This window comes from Nannospalax galili, unplaced genomic scaffold, assembly GCF_000622305.1.
Source record: "Nannospalax galili isolate Female #2095 unplaced genomic scaffold, S.galili_v1.0 scaffold179, whole genome shotgun sequence".
NCBI lineage: Eukaryota > Metazoa > Chordata > Mammalia > Rodentia > Spalacidae > Nannospalax > Nannospalax galili.
Genome location: NW_008342627.1, coordinates 1,429,830 through 1,452,674, shown reverse-complemented (window position 1 = coordinate 1,452,674; position 22,845 = coordinate 1,429,830). Strand labels below are relative to the sequence as shown.

The 22,845-nt window shown below is 48.5% G+C and overlaps 1 protein-coding gene across 6 annotated transcripts; it reads left to right on the top strand.

Annotated features, from left to right (window-relative positions):
* Positions 1-8,323: 8,323 nt before the first annotated feature.
* Znf639 (zinc finger protein 639) lies at positions 8,324-19,625 on the top strand. Of its 6 annotated transcripts, none has more exons than XM_008838669.2 (7): positions 8,324-8,757; positions 11,497-11,703; positions 12,752-12,889; positions 13,774-13,842; positions 15,183-15,293; positions 18,136-18,270; positions 18,414-19,625. In XM_008838669.2, the coding sequence occupies exons 4-7, from the start codon at positions 13,785-13,787 to the stop codon at positions 19,559-19,561; spliced, it is 1,452 nt and encodes a 483-aa protein (XP_008836891.1). In that variant the 5' UTR covers positions 8,324-8,757; positions 11,497-11,703; positions 12,752-12,889; positions 13,774-13,784; the 3' UTR covers positions 19,562-19,625. The 6 variants fall into 6 exon arrangements, with proteins under 6 accessions (XP_008836891.1, XP_029422065.1, XP_029422068.1 ...); XM_029566205.1 differs by lacking the exon at positions 8,324-8,757 and adding an exon at positions 8,960-9,433; XM_029566207.1 differs by lacking the exon at positions 8,324-8,757 and adding an exon at positions 9,678-9,770 and having other exon boundaries at positions 12,821-12,889.
* Positions 19,626-22,845: the final 3,220 nt, after the last annotated feature.

Genomic DNA, 22,845 nt, shown 5'->3' with positions numbered 1-22,845 from the left:
TCTGGCATCACTCCCTGCTCTCTGTGACACTTCACCTGGGGACCAGGTCATGGAAATTCACCTGATGAGATAACCAAGTTTAATGCGGAGTTTCCAGTGCAAAGGAAAGGGCTGTCCCTGGGGATGCACTGTCTCTGTTCAGAAACAGGAGACTAATTACAAGGGAACAACTCAGCAGACAGAGTGGAGATGGAACATACTGAGTAATTATCATTTCCACCCTTGGGAAGCTGAGGAAGTCTTAGCTGACCTTTGTTAGCTAAGTTACACAAATCCTACGTGTTCTTTAATCCTGAAGGCTGTGTCGAACACAGGAGAGACTAAATGGAGGTCCTCCAGTCCGACCTCTCAGAACTGTGTTGTAGACTTTTCTTTCTCTATTTCAAGGTCTTGTTATGTGTCTCTGGCTGGCCTGGAATGCACTATGTACAACAGGTTAATCTTGAATTTGCAAAGATCCTCCTGCCTCTGCCTCTCTAGAATTGAGATTACAGGCACGCACTGCCAAACCACCTATTGTTTTTAACGGGCATGCCACAGCCCTTACCCCAGAGTTCCTTAGTGAGATGATTTGGAGTAGGTCTCAGGTGCCTCAATAGCAGAACTGAAACTTTAAAACTTCTAGAAGGGGGCTGGAGAGATGGCTCAGCGGTTGAGAGCACTGACTGCTCTTGCAGAGGGCCCAGGTTCGATTCCCAGCACCACATGGCAGCTATGAACCATCCTGAACTCCAGTTCCAAGGGAATCCGAAGCCCTCTTCTGACCTCCGTGGCATTGCAGGACACAGGTGCACTCACTTACATGCAGGCAATACACTCACACACACAAAATAAAAATAATAAAATATTTAAAAAACTGTTAGAAGGAAACATAAGGAAAATACTTCAGCATCTGCATAGGAGTGTCTTTCTGAACAGGACTCTGTTAGCACAGGAAAAAATACCAAAGGCTGAGAAATGGGATTGATGAAATTAAAAAGGTTTTGTACAGCAGAGGGAACACAGAGCCCACAGATGGAGATAACCTTTGCCAACTACACATCAGACATCAGGTTAATATCTAGACTATATAAAGAATTGCAAAAATTAAGCATCAGAAAACCACATCATCCAATCAATACATCGGCCAATGAACTGAATAGACAGTTCTCAAAAGAGGAAATCCAAGCAGACAATAAATACTTGAACAAGTGATCAGCATTCTTAGCCATCTGGGAAACAGGAAAAGTTCTGTTTGCTTGTTTGTCTGTTTTGCAATGCCATTAATCAAACCTATGACTCCCCACTTAGTAGAACCTTGCTTGACTGTTGAGCCATACGTCCAGCCTCTTAGGTTTCTATGTTTAAAAGATTTTTAAAAATTGTAGCTGGGTGTGGTGGCGCACACCTTTAATCCCAGCACTCGGGAGGCATAGGCAGGCGGATCTCTGTAAGTTCAAGGCCAGCCTGGTCTATATAGTGAGTTCCAGGCCAGCTGGGGCTACAGGGAGACCCTGTCTCAAAAAGACCAAAAAAAAAAATTGTATGTGTAGGAGTGTTTTGCCTGGATGTATGTAAGTGCACCCCGTGTGTACAAACTCACAGAAGCCAGAAGAGGGCATTGGATCCCCTGGAACTGGACTTACAGATGGTTGTTAGCTGCCCTGTGGGTGCTGGGATTTGAACCTGCGTCCTCTGCAAGAGCAGCCAGTGCTCTTAACCACTGAGCATTTCTCCAGGCTTAATTTCATATGTTGACTGTGGAATTGGTTACAAATTCTACATGTGCTGAAATTGCACAGAACTACACAGTGACACACAAGTAAGTACATGCCAAGTCATTGAGTACTTTTTTTTTTTTTTGGTCCTTTTGAGACAGGGTCTCCCTGTAGCCCCAGCTGACCTGGAGCTCGCTATGTAGACCAGGCTGGCCTCCACCTCACAGAGATCCACCTGCCTCTGCCTCCCAAGTGCTGGGATTAAAGGCATGCACTACCATGCCAGGCCTGACATTGAGTCTTGAAGAAGGCTGTGTGTTGTACCAGAGACAATTTGAAGTTTTTTATATTGTACTATATTTATGTAAGATGCTACTCTTGGGGAGACTGGGTGAAAGGTACACAGGACTGCTCTGTGCTATTTTTGAAATATCCTGTGAATTTATAATTTCTTTTAAAAAATAGTAAACAACAACAAAACACCACTGCTACATTTAGCAACTCATCTAGATCTTAAGGACATTATGCACAGAGAAAAAGGCTGCTCTCAGGAGGTTACATACTGAAAGATTCCCCAAATCATATCATATTCCCCAAATCTCAAAAATCAAAAGCCAGGTGTGGTGGTGCATGCCTGTCATCCCAGCACTGGGGAGATGGAGGCAGGGACAGACAGAGCTTTGTGAGCTTGAGGCCAGTCTGGTCTTCCTAACAAGATCCAGGCCAGCCAGAGCCACATGGTGAGATCCTGCCTCAGAAAAACCAAAGCAAAGAACAACAAAAAAAGTTCAAAAAATGTAAAGCTAGAAGGCGGATCCACAACTGTCAGAGTGTTACAGGACGGAGTTGGCAAAAAATCACCAGCACCGCTTTAAGAAAAGCAGCGAGGTAAATTTTAATTTTCGACCGGCTGGGCTGTCTCTCTCGGGAGAAGAAGCAGCCCTGATGATTGTCAGGTCAGAGTTTTTATAGGATTACAGAATTATTATTCAAACAGGACACTTGTGAACCAATCAGGTTTGTACAACATAGCAGAACTTTGACTCTATTAATCAATAACCAATCATTATACAGAGAAGTGATACAGTCATATAACTTGGCATCCAACTTTGTGACCTTAAAACTAGCCAACTATTTTAGCTATAATAAGATAGTCAAGGTAAATGACTTCTAGGTGGTCATATAATAACAGGATAACAAGGGTGGTCTTATGCCCTGTGTCAAGATGACCCAAGATAGCAAGCAGATTACAGAAGCGAAAACAGCTGGTTAGTCAGATGTATAATGTCTGGAATTAGCACATTCCATGGTTCATGGCTAGGACAATTTCCCAAGACCCAAGGTTGAGCCCCTTTTCATTTTGGTGTGGAGCAAAGTTGCTGCTAAAATGGCTCTGAACAAAATGGAGTAACTTAGGTAGGTTTGCTGAGCCAGTTCAAGAGATTTTCTGTCCCTCGAAAAGAAAGGACAAATGTGCTTGTGAGGAAGAGTTCAGGGGGATGGACTAACCCTGCACCAAGGTGTGCTTACAGGAATCTTCACAGGTGATGAATGGCTGAGGACTACACACACGTGGGGGACCCATGCCGTTTCCAGGCTTCGATGCGCTACTGAAATGACATAAAATATAACCAGCAAGAGCTACATGCAGAACGCAGGGTCCTCTGTATTGACTTTGTGACTTCCTGGGAATCTGCAGCTACCAGCTGGCCATCTATAACATGAAGTCCACCATCTGGGATAAAAACACATCAGAAATGTAAATCACCGGCCAGCAAGATGGTTCAACAGGTAAGGGCACCTGCTAGCAACCCCATATAGCAAGGGACCCTGCCGGCATCACAGCAGGGATGGAGAAATGAAAAAGCAACAGCTGCAGAAAGAAAAGGCCAAGTGCATGGGTGTGGCACTTTTGTGGCAACCAGCTTTTGGACACACAATCCAGTCCTGGGGATGGGGCAGGACCAATCCAGGAAGGCAGAGTGTCCACAACTAATCATTTTCCACCAGGCCCCGCCTCTTAAAGGCCCCGCCACTCCAACACCAGCACACCAAGGACTGAGTCAGTAGGTGGGGCCAAACCACATTTGTCCTGCAGCAGAGCCCTGCCCTGACCACGCACAGCCTCCCCAGTGCCTCCATCCCACAGAGCATTGCCGACAGGATGGAGTGCATGGGAGATAAAACCTGTGTCCACGTCCCCCTTTCTTTTCTTAGTTATGTTTTTTAAATTATTCTTTTTTTTTTTCTTTTTTTGGTCTTTTTGAGACAGGGTCTCCCTGTAGCCCCAGCTGTCCGGGAACTCATTATGTAGACCAGGCTGGCCTTGAACTCACAGAGATCCACCTGCCTTTGCCTCCCGAATGCTGGGATTAAAGGAATGCGCCACCACGCCCTAAAATTATTCTTTTTAAAAAATATTTTACTTATTATTTTTATTTTATGTGTATTCGTGTATTGCCTGCATGTAGGTAAATGCACCTGTGTCATGCAATATCTGCGGAGGACAGAAGAGGCTGTCAGATCCCCTGCAAGTGGAGTTATGGACAGTTGTTAGCTGCCATGTGGGTGCTGGGATTCAAACCCCAGTCTTCTGCAAGGACAGTCAGTATTCTTAACCGCTGAGCCATCTCTCCAGTCCGTTATGGTTTTAATAATGTTCTGCTTATATTAAACTGATAAATGTACATTTTAAAGTCAGATTTCTTTTTGGTAAGGTTTGGTAGTTACTTTTAGGTGCTAACCTGACCTGATTAAGGAATATCTACAAACTAGAAGAGCATTTGTTTTTGAGTCAGGGTCTTCATGTAGCCCAGGTTGACTGCAAACTCATTGTGTAGCCAAAGATAACCTCCAATTTCTCATGCTTTGCCCTCCATCTCCTGAATGCTGGGATTACAGGCATGTGCCACCATGCCCTAGTTTGTGTCGGGCTGGAGACCGTACCCACAGCTTTGTGCGTATGAGGCAAGCACTTTACTGGCTAGCATTCCCAGGCCCCCTCCAAGCATTATTTTGAGTGTGTCTCGGAGGGTGTGTCCAGAGGAGGATAGCTTAGGTTGGGAAAAGCCACCCTCAGTGATGGTGGGCACCATGTGATTGGCCAGAGATCGGAAAGAATAAATCCAAGTCAAGTGGTGCGTCCTTCTTGGCCGGATTCACTCCTTCCTTGTGTTTTAGCCCAAAGTCTGTTCTTTATCCTCCTTATCCCAGAAGAGTGTGATTGTGTGTAACTTTTCCATCTCTAGGGAGCAATCCTTACCCCACATCATACTAGAAATCACCATCAAATACAAACCTGATGGTTATCCCACCAATCAATGACTTCTCACTGTTGTGGGATTAAATCTAAACTCCACAGTCGTGACAGTCAGCTGTAATTGTCAACTTGCCACAACCAGACTGATGAACTTGGCCTGTGGGCATGCCTGTGGGGGCATTGTCTCTTGTTAACTGATATGGGAACACCCAGCCCACTGTGGGGAGCATGCTTCCCCGGGTTTGGGTCCTGGACTGTGTCAGACTGGAGAAAGCTAGTTGAGTAGTAAGCTTGCGTGTATTTCTGTGCTCTTGACTGGTCGTCATGTGACCAACTGCTTCAAGTTCCTGTCACCTTGACTCCCCCAAGTAATGCTTGTAACCTGGAATTATTTGTTTGCTTTTTTTCAAGTCGGGGTCTTCCCATAGCCCCAGCTGGCCTCCATCTCACAGAGATCCCCCTGCCTCTGCCTCCCGAGTACTGGGATAAAAGGCACACAACACCTCTCCTGGCTTTGTATCCTGGAGTTGTGAGCTGAAATCAATTCTTTCTCTCCTAAGCTGCTTTGTGTCAGGGTATTTGTCACAGCAACAGAAAAGAACTAGGACGAGAGAAACCATCTGGGTTTGCTTCTTGTTCCCTTTGCCGTATGCCCCTTTTTGGTTGCCAGCCTTCCTCCTGAGAAGCTCTCCCTAGCCACAGCCCACGGTGCAGGGAACATCTGTCTGACCCTGAAGACTTCTGTTCTCATAGGTAAGGGCTTTAATCAATTCAAGTCCCATAAACACAGGCACATAACATGTATTCTGCAAGTGATGTTCTGCCTCAGCCTCCAAGGAGCAGGGTTTAGAGGCTTGTGTCGCCAGGCCTGGCCAGTCATGGTACTGTCCGATGTCCTTCCGGTTCAACTGGCTGAGGGTCTCGCTGCCCTGCCTACACAGGTGGGCCAGGAGAAAGCCTCCAGTGTGATCTTTGCAGCTTTTGTTGCCCTCAGTGTTTGACGACAGTGAGTAATAGCAGGAGGCAGACAGAGCAGCAGCAGGTGGGGGCCCTTCTCAGGGCTCTCCTGTGGGACTCAGCTCTACAGGTGTTAAGCTCTTATACAGGGATAGAAAGTTAGGGTTCTTCTGCCTTAACTCTAGCTAGTTCAGCTCTTGGCCCTGATTCAGGCTCTGGAAGTCCTGTGGTGGCCAGGACTGCACCCTCTTAGACTTTTATGTCTCTTCAGCCTCGGCTCTCTGCCCTCTGTCTACTCCCAGCATTCTTCTCTTCCCTGTTCTGGTCACTCTAGAACTGTTCGGCTCTGGCTTTAGCTGTCTGCCTCTTCCGTAGCTCAGCCTGTAGACCGCTCGCCACCGCTCTGCCGTCTCTGCCATCACCACCTCACTCCGGTCCCTGCTGCCTCGTTCTCCGTGTTAGCAGTTAAACCTTCGCTCCTGAAAGCAAGTAAGGAAAGGACACTTGAGAAAGGCCTTTTATTGGGCCTAAGGATAACACCTGGAGAGACAGTGCAGGAGTGTGTCTCTCAGTGGACTCACTGAGTGATCTTTGTGTCTTGCTTCTGTAACATCAGAAAGGGTGCTTGGACCAATAACATCACACTTCACATGCAAATACAGTTTTGGGTTTGGACCCAGTCACAGTACACCACACATATAGGAGGAACTTTGCTTCTTAGCATCAGACCTGCACTCCCCATGGGAGTTCACCAGGGGAGAGCTCCTCCTCCCCACCAGGTAGAAACAGTGGCAGGTCACCTAGTATTAGGAGGCTTGTCATGGCAAGCTGTCTGGCGTCCGGCTCAGAATGTTTCTACCAGCCCTGATGGAGGCTGTGCTCTCAGGAACCAGGGCCATCAGTGGGGATTATCAGGCAGTTTTCTTTGGCTGCCTGGAGTATTCTGGATGTCTGGCACTGGCTTCAGCATGTCCATGTCTGTTTGACTGGCAGTTCTCTCGCTTAAGGCACCCAGGGCTGTAAGGAAGAGCCCAAGAGCTGCTGATTAGAGTAAAACCACACTCCCCAACCCTTGCCTTTTGTCATTGCTGTTGTTCGAGGCTGAGTCTCTTTCTATAGCACTGGCAGGCTTAGAGCTCATTCCACACTAGGAAGGAAGGCTTCAAACTTTTGGCCTCCTCCTGCCCCTCCCTTCCACTTACTCATCTTGGCTTATTTACAGTAGAATGAACATCCTGCTTACCCCTGCTTATGTACAGGAAATGGGAAGAGTGCTTATAGTAAGAATTTTAAAACACCATTGACATCAATAGCAATTCTAATAGATTTTTTAAAAAGATGGGGTCTCTCACTATGTAGCCCTGGCAGGCCTGGAACTGGCGATGTAGCCTAGGCTGGCCTTGATCTCATAGAGATCCACCTGCCTCTACCTCTCAAGTACTGGTATTAAAGGCATATGCCACCATGCCAAGCTGAGTTATTTTTCTTTTATGTGTATGAGTGTTTTGCCTGTATACATGTAAGTGCACCCAGGTTGTGCAATGCCATGGAGGCCAGAAGAGAGTGTCAGAGCCCCTGAACTAGAGTTATGGATGGTTATTAACCACCACGTGGGTGCTGGGAACTGAATCCTAGACCTCTGCAAGAACAGCCAGTGCTCTTGACCTCTGAGCTGACTCCAGCTCCCTAATGATTTGAGTTTAAGAAAAATATAGGGGCTGAAGCAATGGTTTGGTGGTTAAGAGTACTGGCTGCTCTTGTAGAGGACCCAAGTTTTGGCTCCCAGCACCAACATGGCAGCTAATAACCTACTTGTAATTCCAATTCTAGGGGATCTGACACCCTCTTCTGGCCTCTGTGGGCACTTGCATATATACAAGCAAAACATTCATATCCATCAAACAAAGTAATTAATCTTTAAAAGTGCATAAAAATATATGCATACAAGTATAAAAGTAATGGAAGGCATGGAAGAAAGTATTGCCATCCGCTCAGGGCTGTGGGATGGTGGTAACCCTGTACATTTTTCTGTTGTCTTGGTTGTATTAAAAACTTACCCGTCCTCAATCAGGAAAGGGCTGAGGATGCTACAAGTGAGACACAACGTGGAAGAAGGGCGGCTAAAGGTTTCTTTGGGAAGGTTCCAGTAGCCAGGCATGGTGATGCACTCCTTTAGTTTCACAACTTCTGAGGAGGAGGGAGACAGATCAGCATGGCCTAACATAGCGATTTTACCCCAGCTGCCCCCTCTTAAGGGTAAGACGAGGAGAGGGGAGACCTGGAAAAGGACCTGCAAAGACCCCAGTTAATCAAAGAACTCCAAGCTGCGTTTTATATGTGATAGGGTTGCATGACATCTAAACCCTAATGCTCACCGTGCAAGTTTTTTTTTTTTTTTAAGCAATGAGGACAAGGGGATGTGTGTTTCCTTTGACTACAAAATGTTCAGGAATCAAACTGCTGTAGAATTATGACAGACTACACACGACCAAGACTTCAGGGCACGAGAAACACTGTAACTCATGGTGGTTGCACGGTGCCCTCTGGTGGCCTCCATCGGATTCAGACTGGGAAACATGGAAGGAAGGACACAGCTCTTTAAGAATCCAGCACCCGAGTATCAATCATGTATGGACTCTCTATGCTGTGGCTAGGATGAACGTCTGCGGATCCCTCCCTACTTTATGCAGGGCACACCAGCGTTCCTGAACATTCGTTGGACTGAGCTGAGAACGCGCATGAAGATTATGAGATCATCACCCCGAACCTCAGAAACCAGTAGCGACGCCGCAGCTGCACTTCCCGAGGGAAGGCGAGCAGGACAGGCGTTCCGCCGGGCAGCAGGTGACTACCCGGGAGGGCACCGCCAGCCGTAGGGCGGGGCGGCAGCCGCAGTCCCGACCTTGCAAATGACCTTGAGCAGTACTGCACGCGGTCAGGACCTAGTCAGCTGGGTGCTTAGCCTACAAAACTAAGAGTCTTCAGCTTGTCTAATCTGTAATTGGTACTGACATCTTCAATCTGGAACTGGAGGACTTGGGGGTAGCTCCAGGGTAGAGGCCCAGATTCCATTCTTTATGGGGGGAAGGTTCCTGTAGCCCCAGCTGGCCTAGAACTCGCTGTGTAGACGAGGATGGCCTGGATCGCTCAGAGATCCGCCTGCCTCTGCCTCCCGAGTGCAGGGATTAAAGGCGTGCGCCACGCCCGGCTCTTACTCCACTCCCAGCAGGTTCGACTGTGCGCTCGGCACGGCCGCCTTGACCGCTATTTGCAGTACTGGGGGCTCGAACCCCAGCCGCGCCCTGCGAGGCACACGCCGCGGGGCTCCAGCCCCAGCTCCAGCGATCCCAGGGAAAACGGCGCGCAGTCGGGCTCGTGTTTGACCTTCCGGTCTGCGCGCAGTAAGGACGCAGCGCCGGCATCCAGTCCTCAGGAGGCCCTCGTACCCTCCACCGCGGCGTCCCGGGCCCAGGCCGAAGCCTACCCGAGTCAGATCGCGGCCCGGCCCTGCGCACAGGAGGTATCCAGCCCGCGGGGATCTTGGCGGGGCCTCGGTACAGCCACCCCGCGGCTCGGCGAAAAGCCGGACGCGGTGCAAGCGGCGGACCTCGGGCTGCCGCGCGGGGCAAGAAGCCCGCTGGGCTAGTGGAAAAGGGCGCCGCGGAAGGCGCCGACAGGGGGCGCTAGGCTCGCCTGCCCTGCGGCAGAAACAGGGTAGGCCCCGCCCCCGCCGCGAGGCCCCGCCCTCCGCAGGCCCCTCCCTGATAGGGTGGGCCCCGCCCTCGTCGTCAGGCCCCGCCCTCCTCGTTAGGTTCCTCCCCTCGCGGCCCGGAGTGGCGCAGGCGCGGAGCGACGCGGTGAGTGCGGCCGGACTAGGCGGGCAGGGCGCGGGCGGCGGGGCGGGCGAGGGCTGCGGCCGGGCGGCCTCCTCCACCCGTCGCCCGGGAGGGCCTCTGAGGTCCCGGCCTCCCAGCCTCGGCGGAGCGGCGGCCGGGCGTGGCTGCGTATGATGAGGCCGGGCTGCCGAGCTGCGCCTGCGCGGGGCTGCGGGCCGCTCGGTCCGGCTGTGCGGCCTCCGCGCGGTGATCCCGGCCCAGCCGGCTCTGGACGTCCCGCCGCGGGCCTCGCCCTCCCCGCGCTCTCGGGCTGCGGGTGACAGGCCGCGCGTAGCCCAGGCTGACCCTCCGGCGCCACCTCCCGAGGGCCGAGCTCCGCGCGTGCCACCGCGCCGGGCCGCAATTAAAATGTGAAAGTGCTTGTTTGAATTTTTAAACTGTTTATTGATTGCGGGTGTGCCTGCGCCGGTGAGCCATGGGGCGCCTGTGGGGTAAAAAGACTGTTCCTGGGAGTCGGTGCTCGCCTTCCACCCTGGGGGCTCCGGAGTCGAACTCAGGTCGTCAGGCCGGGCCACAAGCACCTTTGCCTTCTGAGTTACCTCGCCAGTCCTGAAAATTCTTACACTTTGTTTTTATGAAAGGGAAAAAGTGTTTTGACAGCATTGGAAATGCAGCTGAGGGGCCTGGAGAGATGCACAGCCGTTAAGAGCACTGGCTGCTCTAGGAGAGGACTGAGTTCGGTTCCCAGCACCCACATGGTGGCTAACAACCGTCCGTAACTCCAGTTCCAGGGGATCCGTCTTCTGACTCTGGGCATTGCACACATGCAGGCGATGCACTCATACACATAATAATAAAGTATTTTTAAATAAAGCGGACGGGCTGGAGAGATGGCTCGGTGGTCAAGAGTGCTGACTGCTCTTGCAGAGGACCCAGGTTCAATTCCCAGCACCCATATGGAGGCTGCAAACCGCCCTTAACTCCAGTTCCAGGGGAATCCGAAGCCCTCTTCTGACCTCCATGGCATTGCACGACACGAGTGCACTCACATACATGCAGGCAATACACTCATACATATAAAATGAAAATAAAAATATGGGAGGATTTGCGTTTGGGTCCTAACACCCACATTATCCTCGGGTAACCAACTGCCTCTATGTCCAGCTCCAGGGGATTCTAACACCCTCTCCTGGACTACACTGGTTCCTGCACACACATACATGTATAATTAAAAATCTTAAGTGGGCACTGAGTAACCGCCCATGTGCTTATTGTGTATTGTATGAAGACATCTCATTCCGTCTCTTTAGTGAACACATTATGTGTTTTCTACACTTGTTGCTTGAAAACCCCAGGTGCAGAGAGATGCTAACAAATATATCAGGTATTTGTTTTTTTTTATTTTATTATTTTTAGATTATATGTATTGAGTGTATTGCCTGCATGTATGTAAGTGCACCCATGTTGTGCAATGCCCTGGAGGTCACAAGAGGGTTGGATCCCCTGGAACTGGAGTTATGGATGGTTGTCAGCTGCCATGTGGGTGCTGGGAACCAAAACCGGTCCTCTGCAAGAGCAGCCAGTGCTCTTAACCCCTGAGCATCTCTCCAGCTCCCTTTGTTTTTCTATTCACATGTTTTCAGTGTTCTCCCTGACCTTAGCCTGTCTACTAGAACATGAAGTGTGAAGCTGTTGGCTATGTAAATTCTGGAATGACCCTTGGGGTTTATAAGTCCCATGGTTTCAGTTTTTCAGGTGGTTACCTCCCTGCACTGGGCCGTATGTGTGAGCTGGACCAGAATGAATTTGCAGGTGCCAGTGCGGAGCAGTGAGGATCTACACGCACACAGCTAGTTACTCAGCACCCAGCAGTCAGAAGATGGATGTTTCATCTTGGATTCTGCTGTGTTGTCCTTGGCTTTAACCGAGCCAGTCTCTTCTTGGTTAAAGTGAGGTGTGTTGGATAGTGCTTGTGGGCTCCTCACAGGGTTGTTGGGAAGAAGATGTCTTTGGGTAGCAGAAGAGTCAGGAGAGTGCTGTCTCATCACTGTGATGGAGTACAGTACAGTGCTGATAGACCAGAGCAGTATGCACACTCAAGGTAGATTCCAGTAGACACGAGAGATCACCTTGGCTAAGCAGTGAAGTGACTCAAGAGGCTGGGACAGTAGGACTATGAGTCAAGGCTAGACCACTACTCACTATGTAGTGAAACCCTCCCTGTCTGAAAACAAAAAGGAAGAAGGGAAAGAAGAAAACCAGCACTCGGGGTGCAGCTCTGTGTGGACAGATGGGAGAAGCAGTTCTGGTTTTCACAAGCCTTTGGAATTAGGTTGCTCGCTTTATTCCATATTTGTTTCCAAAACTAAAATAAGGGAATAGAAAACATGGGCTTTAAAATTGTTTAGACTTGAGGCCGGGCGTGGTGGCGCACGCCTTTAATCTCAGCTCTCCTGAGGCAGAGGCAGGCAGATCTCTTGAGTTCAAGGCCAGCCTGGTCTACATAGGAAGTTCCAGGCTAGCTGGGGCTACAGGGAGACCCTGTCTCAAAAAAGACCAAAAAACAAAACAATAATTGGCTAGACTTCTGATCAAATCCACCCTCACCACTTATTGAATATCCAGCTCTGCCTTAACTTTATTAGGTCTCAGTTTACTAATCAATAGCAAGGAATAACCAACCATTCTGAGTCAATGTGGCTAACACATAACCCAGGGGTGAATGCAGGTCCTCACTGTCTGGCTTTGATCAGTGCTAAGGAAGTTGTTCTTAATCTGGACATTTCAGGGCTGCAATTCAGTATTAGATTTCATTTGTGATTTCCTATAGCAGAATAAATTAATGCAGACTTATAGTGGTATTTTGGCTTCAAGATAGCTATCTATTAAGAAGGTAAATTCATGTAAAAGAAATTAGAAAAATGTACATAGAATATCATGTACAATATATACAATTTTTAGTGTTTAAAAAACTACCTGAGCCCATTCTTTGTGTGTTAAAGTATGGTGGCGCTGTACTTGGGAGTTTGACCGAGGGCGTCTCGCTGACGTGGCTGCTGCTGTCTGACCAGGTTTTTGCCATCTGTGGAAACTCACCTGTAATTCACCTTTCTTCACTGAGGTTTTGGGAGTCACACCAAGTAAGTGGGAGGCAATGAGGCTGATTCATTAATTTTCTGACATTTCATGGAAATTGTCTCGGTAGAATGTAGAATGTCACCTAGTAAATGTGTTTTCTTGAAAATTATTAATATTTTTGTAATTTTTAAATTTTTGTATTTGAGCACATTGCCTGCGTGTATGTAAGTGCACCTGTGTTATGCAATGCCCACAGAGGTCAGAAGAGGGCATCAGATTCCCCTGGAATTGGAGTTATAGATGGTTGTTAGCTGCCATGTGGGTGCTGGGAACAGAACCAGGGTCCTCTGCAAGAGCAGCCAGTGTTCTGGCTGAGCATCTCTCCAGCTTGAAAATTACTGATTTCGAAGATTCAGTGCAGTGTGTACTTTCTTGAAGCCATTGTGCTAATATAGACTGATGACATATTTTAAAGGAAATACATCCATGTTTTGCCTGAAATCTGTAGAAATCTGTGGTATGCCCCTAGGCATTGATTGCATAATGGCTTGTTTGTTTGGTTTTTGGTTGGTTGGTTGGTTTTTTTGTTGTTGGTTTTTTTTTTTCTCCTGAGACAGGGTCTCTCTCTGTAGCCCTGGCTGGACTAGAATTTCTCTGTAGACCAGGCTAGCTAGCCTCAGACTCACAGAGATTCACCTGCTTTGCCTTAGGAATGCTGGGATTAAAGGCAAGGGATACCACACCTGGCTGTTTGTTTGAGACAGAGTCCCACAGTTCAGGGTGACCTGGGAAGCAATGCTTTTAATAGAGGCATTCTGTAATGTTCTTACAAGATTATTTTCATGTGCTACATTTCTTATTGTTAATAAATTCTTTGACTAGAAAGACTATTTAGAATAACATCATACTACTGCACCAAGTTTGTTAAATGTCTTTCATTTTTTAGGGTGAGAAGATATGAATGAACATCCTAAAAAAAGAAAGAGGAAGACGTTACACCCTTCCCGCTACTCAGGTCAGCGCGTGACTGCATTTTGAAACTAAGTCATGGGCTCGATTCCATGAAATTTATGCTGTTCACGTACATGATAGGATTCAAGTATCTGGATCATTTTCTGCTAGGAACCCATAACTGCATTCTCTGAATCTTTGCAGCTCACTGTCGACGTGCACTAGGGATGTGTCATGAACACTCTTCACTCAGTTCTCCCAGCTCTGTGTGTTACAAATATTTAAGATTAGATTTCCAGGTCATTTGTGTAGCATGATTGGACTCTGCCTGTCAGTCACAAGCTGTGCTTAAGGTAACAGTGATAACTTCTGCAGAAAGCATTTTGCATTATTGAAGGAGAAAAGCTCTGTATTTTCAGAAATGTGAGCATCCCTTTTGATTATGTGATTTGTGATTGAGGTTGGCTCTGCTGTACTAGGAACAAGGAGAGCTCTGGGCTGGGGCTGTGACTCCTGTGGTAGAGTGCTCGCCTGGCATGCACAAAGCCCTAGGTTCCATCCCCAGCACCACATGAAGGTAGGTGTGGTGGTACACACCTGTAATCACAGCCCTTCAGAGGTGGAGGCAGGAGGGATCCAAATTGAGAGCAGCCTGGGCTGTGTAAGACCCTGTCTTGGAAGGAAACACGGAAGATGGCTGTCCATCTTTCCCACTAGCCCATCTCTGCTCACCCATTAGTTTCCCCACACGCATTCTTCCTCCTTGAGGAAGGTCAGCCTGATCTATGGCTTACTGCTGTTTTCTGAGCAGTCTTGGGAGTGGCTGCCTTCTGAAGCCCTCACAGTCCTCTGACCACTTCCTTTGTGGATTATGCTTTCTTGGTAATCCATGGTGCCTGGGTTCACTGTTTTAAACCTTAGCATGGCATTTAGTACATATTTATAGTTTTTGAGATTCAAATTAGAAGGCAGATATTTCCTTGGGTGTATTTAACATATTTGTTTTGTAATCTTATTTAAACTTATTTAGAGTCAGGACCCTGCTATTTAGCTCTGACTGGCTTCAAATTCATGAGCCTCCCTTGGCACTGGAGAGCAGTCTTGGAATTGATGTGGCATCACCTGCTTGACTCCTCGATTGTGGGAGTCTTGAGTTTATGGCTCTTTTAAAGCTAGATGTTAGTGTCCAATCTACAGTGCGAAAGCCTTAAAGGTTGAGGAAAAGACCACGCCTTCCTTGGTGACAGCATCATTAAAATCATGAAAATTTGGGTAGGGGCAGAGGTCAGTGGTGGAGTGCTTGTGTGGCATGTACAAGGTCCCAGTTCAATCCTTAGCATCTCTAGGAAAAATGGAAAACGTGGGAATGTCAGGTCATAACTGCACCGTTTGTTCTCTGTTCAGACGCCCCTGGCATAAGCAGAATCGCAGACGGATTCAGTGGCATCTTCTCTGATCATTGTTACAGCGTCTGTTCCATGAGACAGCCAGACTTCAAGTATTTTGACAACAAAGGTATGGCTCTTTTCCAGAATATTTTCTTTTTCTTTTTAAATTTGTTGAGATTTGTATATGTGGTTAATTTTGGAGACTGTTCTATGGGCTGCTGAGAAAAAAGTATATTCTTTAGTGTTTGGGTGGACTGGTCTCAAAGTTTTTTTTATTTATTTTATGTGTATGCACGTACTACCTGCATGTGTATAAGTGCACCCATGTCATGCAGTGCCCCAGGAGGCCAGAAGAGGGCATCGAACCCTGGAACTGGAATTAGGGCTATTAGCAGCCATGTGGGTGCTGGGATTTGAACCTGGGTCCTCTGCAAGAGCAGCCAGTGCTCTTAACCTCTGAGCCGTCTCTCCAGCCCCCAGGGTTTTTCATTTTTAAGGAAACTCCTTGACCATTCTTGTTGGCTAGAAGTTGCTGGCAAAGCAGGAGCGACCAGAGTTGGGAATGCTTTCAGTCGTGTGTTCAGAATAGTTCTCCCCTCAGCTCTCTCACTCAGCCATACCTCAGTCTGCAGGGCTGAGAGAAGGGAACGGCGGAGCAAGCATTTGGGGCCTCTCAGCCTTGTGTTGTCTGTTCACCCCTTTCTGAAGCATGGGCAGATGATAACAGTGTGTATATACCCTCCTGACTATAGCTACTGCTGCTCCTGATCTGTGACAAGGTCGTGTAGACTCTGGCATCAGTGTAGATCCACATTGAGCTCAGTATCAACTCAGATGGTCACATACAGACTGTGCTATGTCTGTGATAGTCCATGTGTGTTCTTTGCTGTTAGCTGAGATCAGATGAGCTCGGAGCATCTGATAGTGCCTGGAAATAGGGAAATGTTCAAAAGCAGAACCACGTGCGCACGCACACACACATGCACATACACAGTAGGGTCACGCCGAAGGAGCATGGAGTTGACTGAAAGTGTTCTTGAGGCTGCTCACTGGCAGGACTTCTCCAGCACATGGGAGGCCTGGGGTCTGCCCGGCACTGAAGGGGAAAAGAAGGCCTTCAATAGCCAGAGCTGAAAACCTTTGAGAACACGTTGAATTGTAGCTCCGAGTCCTACTGTAGGTACTATAAGTAGAGGAGGGAAGATCTGCCTGCACAAAACATTCCCAGTTACCTGTGTCAGTGTCTCTGCCTTGAGGAGATGGAACTGACTCCTTAATGTGGGCTGCAGCGTGGCCTCCTTCCAGAAGGTGGGCTCCAGGAAAGAAGGCCGTCACAGTGGAGAGGCCTGGGCACCACATTAGCCAGTGATGGTCAGCAGCTAGTGATGGAGATGGCAGTTTACCACTCGGTTTGCCCCCCAGGAACCCTAATTTCAGTCTAACTGCAAAAAAGAAATAGATCCCATTAGTAGAGAATTCTGTAAAATGTTTGACCAGTATTCAGTCTTTTTTAATTTTTAAAAATTTTATTTTAGCCGGGTGTGGTGGCGCACGCCTTTAATCCCAGCACTTGGGAGGCAGAGGCAGGCGGATATTTGTGAGTTCGGAGCCCGCCTGGTCTACATAGTGAGTTCCAAGACAGCTGGGGCTACAAGGAGACCCTGCCTCAAAAAAAAAAATTATTTTATGTGTATGAGTGTATTGCCTGCATGGATGTAAGTGCACCAGTGTTGTGCAATGGCCATGGAGTTCAGAACAGGGTATCAGATCACCTAGAACTGGAGTTTGAGACAGTTGTTAGCTGCCATGTGGGAGCTGGGAATGAAACCCGGGTCCTCTGTAAGAGCACCTGGTGGTCTTAACTGCTGAGCCATCTCTCCAGCACACCCCTTCCCCCATAGTCTTTTAAAACAACGCCTTTAATCCCAGCACTTGGGAGGCAGAGGCAGGTGGAGGTACAAAGAGACTCTGTCTAAAACAAAAAAATCCCAGTCCTGTAGAGAGACATGGCTAAATGTAATGTGGGATCCAAAAAGGCATTAGGTAAAAACCAAGGTTGGCTGAAGTGTAGGCTTCAGTCAGTAATAAACTGTCAGTACCACAGTCACGTGTCAACCACTGACTCTAAGAAGTGACCCATACTAATGTAAAGTGTTGATAGAGGGGAAACGGGGGGTTATAATAAAATCTAACACACACAAACACACAGACACACACACAAAGTGGGGGGTCGGGGTCTGGAGAGATGGCTCAGCGGTTAAGAGCACTGGCTGCTCTTGCAGAGGATCTGGGTTCAGTTCCTAGCACCCACATTGCGGCTAACAACTGTCTGTAACTCCAGTTCCAGGGGCTTTGATGCCCCCTTCTGACCTGAGTGGGCATTGCATGACACTTGACACATGCAGGTTAAATACTCAAAGTAAAAAGTCTGAAAACCCCACACATGCTGCAGTCCATTTTCCTCTGTTTACCATTACTCTGTTCCCCATGCTAACGTGGAGGGAACGTGGCTGAAGGAATAAAGGCTTAGTCTTAGTGCCCTAAAATTGCTAAAGATGTGCAGAAAGTGTATTCTAGTCCAAATGGAGCACAGAAGCAAAGGGGTGGGTTGTTTGGCACATTCTCTTTGCGTGTGGGGACTGTACGGGGGACACTGTGCCCTTTCGTGTGGGGACTGTATGGGGGTCACTGTGCCCTTTCATGTGGGGACTGTATGGGGGTCACTGTGCCCTTTCATGTGGGGACTGTCCGGGGGACACTGTGCCCTTTCGTGTGGGGACTGTACGGGGGATACTGCACCCTTTCATGTGGGGACTGTACGGGGGACACTGTGCCCTTTCATGTGGGGACTGTACGGGGGACACTGTGCTCGTTCATTGCCAAATCTGAACTGTGTCTGTTGATTTTAAAACACTGCTGTATTTTGTGATGTTTAATGCTTTGATATATTTTTCTAAATCCCTTTACAGATGATGATTCTGATCCTGAGACAGCAAGTGACCTGCCCAAATTTGCAGATGGAATCAAAACCAGAAACAGAAATCAGAGCTCCCTGGTTCCCAGCCCTGTGCTCAGGGTTCTAGAGCGCACTGCCTTTTCTGCAGGTTAGGGGCTCATTCGCGAGTGGAGTTAGCATGTTTTGTGCAGATGCATTAAGAAGCAGGGCATACCATAACTACTCTTGATGTGACTATCTAATAGGTCTTAGTGATAAACTCAAGATAAGGGGTCTGCTTTATTTTTTCAGAAAAGTCTGCTGATGTTGAAATTTGTGATGAGGAGTGTGGCTCTCCGGAGCTCGTACCCCAGCAGACTCAAGAGGAGGGCCCTCTCGAGGTTCACGCTGCCGAGGACGTCCCGATCGCAGTAGAAGTGCATGCCATTTCTGAGGACTATGACGTGGAGAACAACTCCTCTGAGAGCCTCCCAGACCAGACTGAGGAGGAGCCTCCAGCTAAACTCTGTAAAATTCTTGACAAGAGCCAAGCCTTGAATGTGACTGCCCAGCAGAAGTGGCCTCTACTGAGGGCCAACAGCAGCGGCCTCTACAAGTGTGAGCTGTGTGAGTTCAACAGCAAGTACTTCTCTGACCTGAAGCAGCACATGATCCTGAAGCACAAGCGCACCGACTTGAACGTGTGCCGCGTGTGCAAGGAACGCTTCTCCACCCGCGTGCTGCTTATCGAGCACACCAAGCTCCATGGGGAGGACCCCTACATCTGCAAGTATTGTGACTACAAGACCGTGATCCTGGAGAACCTCAGCCAGCACATCGCCGACATCCACTTCGGCGCCCACCTGTACTGGTGTGAGCAGTGTGACGTGCAGTTCTCCTCCAGCAGCGACCTGTACCTGCACTTCCAACAGCACAGCTGTGACGAGCAGTACCTGTGCCAGTTCTGTGAGCACGAGACCGGCGACCCTGAGGACCTGCACAGCCACGTGGTGAACGAGCATGCCTGCAAGCTGATCGAACTGAGCGACAAGCGCAGCGGTGCCGAGCACGGCCGGTACGGCCTCCTGAGCAAGATCGCCTTCGACAAGTGCAAGAACTTCTTTGTGTGTCAGGTCTGCGGGTTTCGGAGCCGACTTCACACGAACGTGAACAGGCACGTGGCCATTGAGCACACAAAGATCTTCCCGCACGTCTGTGACGACTGTGGGAAGGGCTTCTCCAGCATGCTGGAGTACTGCAAGCACCTCAGCTCACACTTATCTGAGGGCATCTACTTGTGTCAGTACTGTGAGTACTCAACAGCACAGATTGAAGACTTGAAAATCCACCTCGATTTCAAGCACTCCTCCGACCTGCCTCACAAATGCAGCGACTGCCTGATGCGGTTTGGAAACGAAAGGGAGTTAATCAGTCACCTCCCAGTCCATGACACAACCTGACTGTTCTCGCTACATAGTGTTTATGGAAAAGAATAAATGTCTTTTTTTGAGGTGTGAAAATGGATGCAGCTTACGTGATTTGCTTGGCGGGTTCTGCTGGTTAGCTTTTGGGATGCGCCGCCTTTTCAGGATACAAACACCTTCGCTGTGTTTCAGTTGAGCGCAGTGCGTAGTTGTCGCTTGGTGGTTCTTGACCAGTCTCTAGCGTAGGCGCCAGGTTCGTGAATGGAAACAAAGGTACTGAAGAAGCTGACCACAGTCTCCTTTAACCACCAGTGCTGTTGCTTTTGCTGTTTTAAACTCAGGACACCTTAGTTTTTCATGTGTGAAGTCAAATCATTGCACTATTAGAAGTAAAGGTGACAGAATACAGACGTTTATGTGCCTTCCTGCATGGCTGATGAGCTGGCAGTGGGCACTGCACCTGCTGGTGCTTCTAATAACAAAGCCGGTGCTATAGCCCTACTATATGTCCTCCTGCTTCCACCTCCCATGTGCTGGGGAATAGGTGTGAGGCATGCTCCTCCTCGAGCACACTAATTCTTTTAAGCCTCACAAAACAGGGACAGGGAGGACCGGCGAGGCATGAGATGGTAAGCACACACCCATCACACACTCCATGGCTGGTGGCTCGTCTTCATATAAGAAGCTTCTCTGCTGCTGGAGCTCCTGGGGATTCATCTTCGGTGTGTAACTGTGGAGGCATGGGAGGCCCTCTGGCATCAAATTATCTCGAGGTCGAGAAGACCCACTGAAGTGTTCCACAGAGCTGGGATGATGGGATGGAGGGTTGCTGGCATGTGGTAGAGCAGGCTGACCAGCTGCATTCCTGTGGCTGCTGCAACAAAACTACAAACCAGGTCTCGTTTTTAAATCTAATCACCTCAGTTCTGAAGGCCAAAGTTCAAAGTGAAGGCTCCGGTGGAGGTGGTTTGTTTCTTCTGAGGGTCAGGAAGGAAGGGTGTGTTCCCAGCTTCTCTGCCCATCGGGGCGATCTTCCTGTGTACATGGTTTTCACTGTCTCTATAACTTCATGCTTTCATTGGGGTATGGGCACATGTTAGGGCCTATCCCACTGTGGTGTTGCACACCTGGAATCCCAGCACTCGGAGTCCAGGCTTGAGGATTAGGAGCTCACAGGAGCTCAAGGTCATCCTCAGTTACATAGAATTTGTGTGAGGAGACAAAGTTCCGTAAATAGCTTCTAAACTAGCACAGTCAGCTGGGTGAGGTGGGCATGCCTTTAGTCCCAGCACTCGGGAGGCAAAGGCTGGCAGATCTCTGTGAGAACAAGGCCAGCTTGGTCTACATAGCAAGATCCAGGCCAGCTGGGGCTACAGGGAGACCCTGTCTCAAAAAGTCCAAAAAACCCAAAAGTTAAAAATAATAAACTAGAATCAGGCAGATGTGCAGGTTTTAAAAGTATTGCTGCTGATTGTAATGGGCTAGGGTAGTGATACAGTTACAAAGACCAGTTTGAGTGGTTTTCCAATGCCAAGAACCATGGCCTGGTGGGTATGGTGGTACAGTCTTGTATCCAGCGCTTAGGAGGCAGAGGCAGGAGGGTAAGGAATTTGAGGTCATCCTTAGCTGCATGTGCCTGGAACTGGGACAGGCTTCCTGAGACCCTGCCTCAAAAACAAGCAGGGTAGCTGGGCGTGGTCATACTCCTGAAATCTCAAGAGATTGAGGCAGAGGAAAGAGTTCAAGATCAGCCTGACCTATGAAGCAAAACCCCAGCTCAACCCAAACCAGCAAAGCACCATGGAGACAGTCCGTGAGGCTGGTGAGGCACAAACTTCTGCATGTCTAGAAATGCCTCATCTAATTTTGGCTCCCTAGCAAGTTGTCCTGATTGAAGACTTACAGTCTTAGTTGGAATTGTAAGAAAACCCTCTGGTTTTCTGTTTCTTGTAAAACAGCAGCAGGGTGCCAACAAGCCAAGGTCACCCAGCAGTTGTCACCCAGGAGTGGAGTCCAGATTTGGATTACAGCCTAGGCATCTTTCCCTTATGCCACTGTGTGTGTCTAACCTCTGTCCTTGGGCTTTTTCTAGACAGCTTCACTCCACCTTCTTGATAATTCTGGTTTTATGCCTATTGGTAAACATCTAGTTCCAGGAACTTGGTTTTCAGAAAGCAAACCTTGAATATTGACTTGGTTTAAAAAAGAAAATCTAGGAACTGGGAGATAATCTCAGCAGTTAACAGCACTGACTGCTCTTGCAGAGGATCAGGGTTCAGTTCCTAGCACCCACTGACAACTATCACCCCTCCATAACTCCAGTTCCAGGGGATCTTAAACTCTCCTCTGACATCCATGGGTATCATACACATGAGTGCACTTACATACGTGTAGGCAGTACACCCAAACAAAAAATAAGAGCTGAGTGTGGTGGTGTACACTTTTAATCCCAGCACTCGGAAGCAGGCAGGAGGATCTCTGTGACATCAAAGCCAGTCTGGTCTACACAGCCAACCAGGGCTACACAGTGAGGCCCTGTCTTAAAAAAACAAAACAAAATAACAATAAATACAATAGTTACAGTCCTCTTGGGAAGTGAATGAGTTTAAGGGGAAACAATGTTTCTTAAAGATACAACACAGCTGGGACAAAAAGTCCTGTAGCCCAGGTGTACAGGACAGCTTTGGTTTTCAACTTGACACAGCTGGGTGGAGGGAACTTCCTCCATTGGATGTCTGTGGGGCATGTGTGTGTGTGTGTGTGTGTGTGTGTGTGTTTTTTATAATTACATTTTTTTTTTCGTCTTTTTGAGACAGGGTCTCCCTGTAGCCCCAGCTGTCCTGGAACTCACTATGTAGACCAGGCTGGTCTTGAACCCACAGAGATCCGCCTGCCTCTGCCTCCCAAGTGCTGAGACTACAGGCATGTGCCACCACACCCAGCTTGGCATTTTCTTTTTTATAATTACATTTTTTTTTTCGTCTTTTTGAGACAGGGTCTCCCTGTAGCCCCAGCTGTCCTGGAACTCACTATGTAGACCAGGCTGGTTGAACTCACAGAGATCTGCCTGCCTCTGCCTCCCGAGGTGCTGGGATTAAAGGCGTACGCCACCACACCCAGCAGTTACATATTTTTTATGTGTATAAGTGTACTGCCTGCATGTAAGTGCACCTGTGTCATGCTGTGCCCGAGGAGGTCAGAAGAGAACATCGGATCTTCTGGAACTGGAGTTACAGATGGTTGTTAGCTGTCATGTAGGAGCTGGGAACCCAACCTGGGTCCTCTGCAAGATCAGACAGTGCTGTTGACTGCTGAGCCAT

Excerpts from the sequence above, each read along its gene's own strand:
- Znf639 (XM_008838669.2), top strand. The coding sequence starts at position 13,785 with ATGAATGAACATCCTAAAAAAAGAAAGAGGAAGACGTTACACCCTTCC. Across the intron at positions 13,843-15,182 it reads ACACCCTTCCCGCTACTCAG|ACGCCCCTGGCATAAGCAGA; the intron begins GTCAGCGCGTGA and ends TTCTCTGTTCAG. Across the intron at positions 18,271-18,413 it reads GCGCACTGCCTTTTCTGCAG|AAAAGTCTGCTGATGTTGAA; the intron begins GTTAGGGGCTCA and ends TTATTTTTTCAG.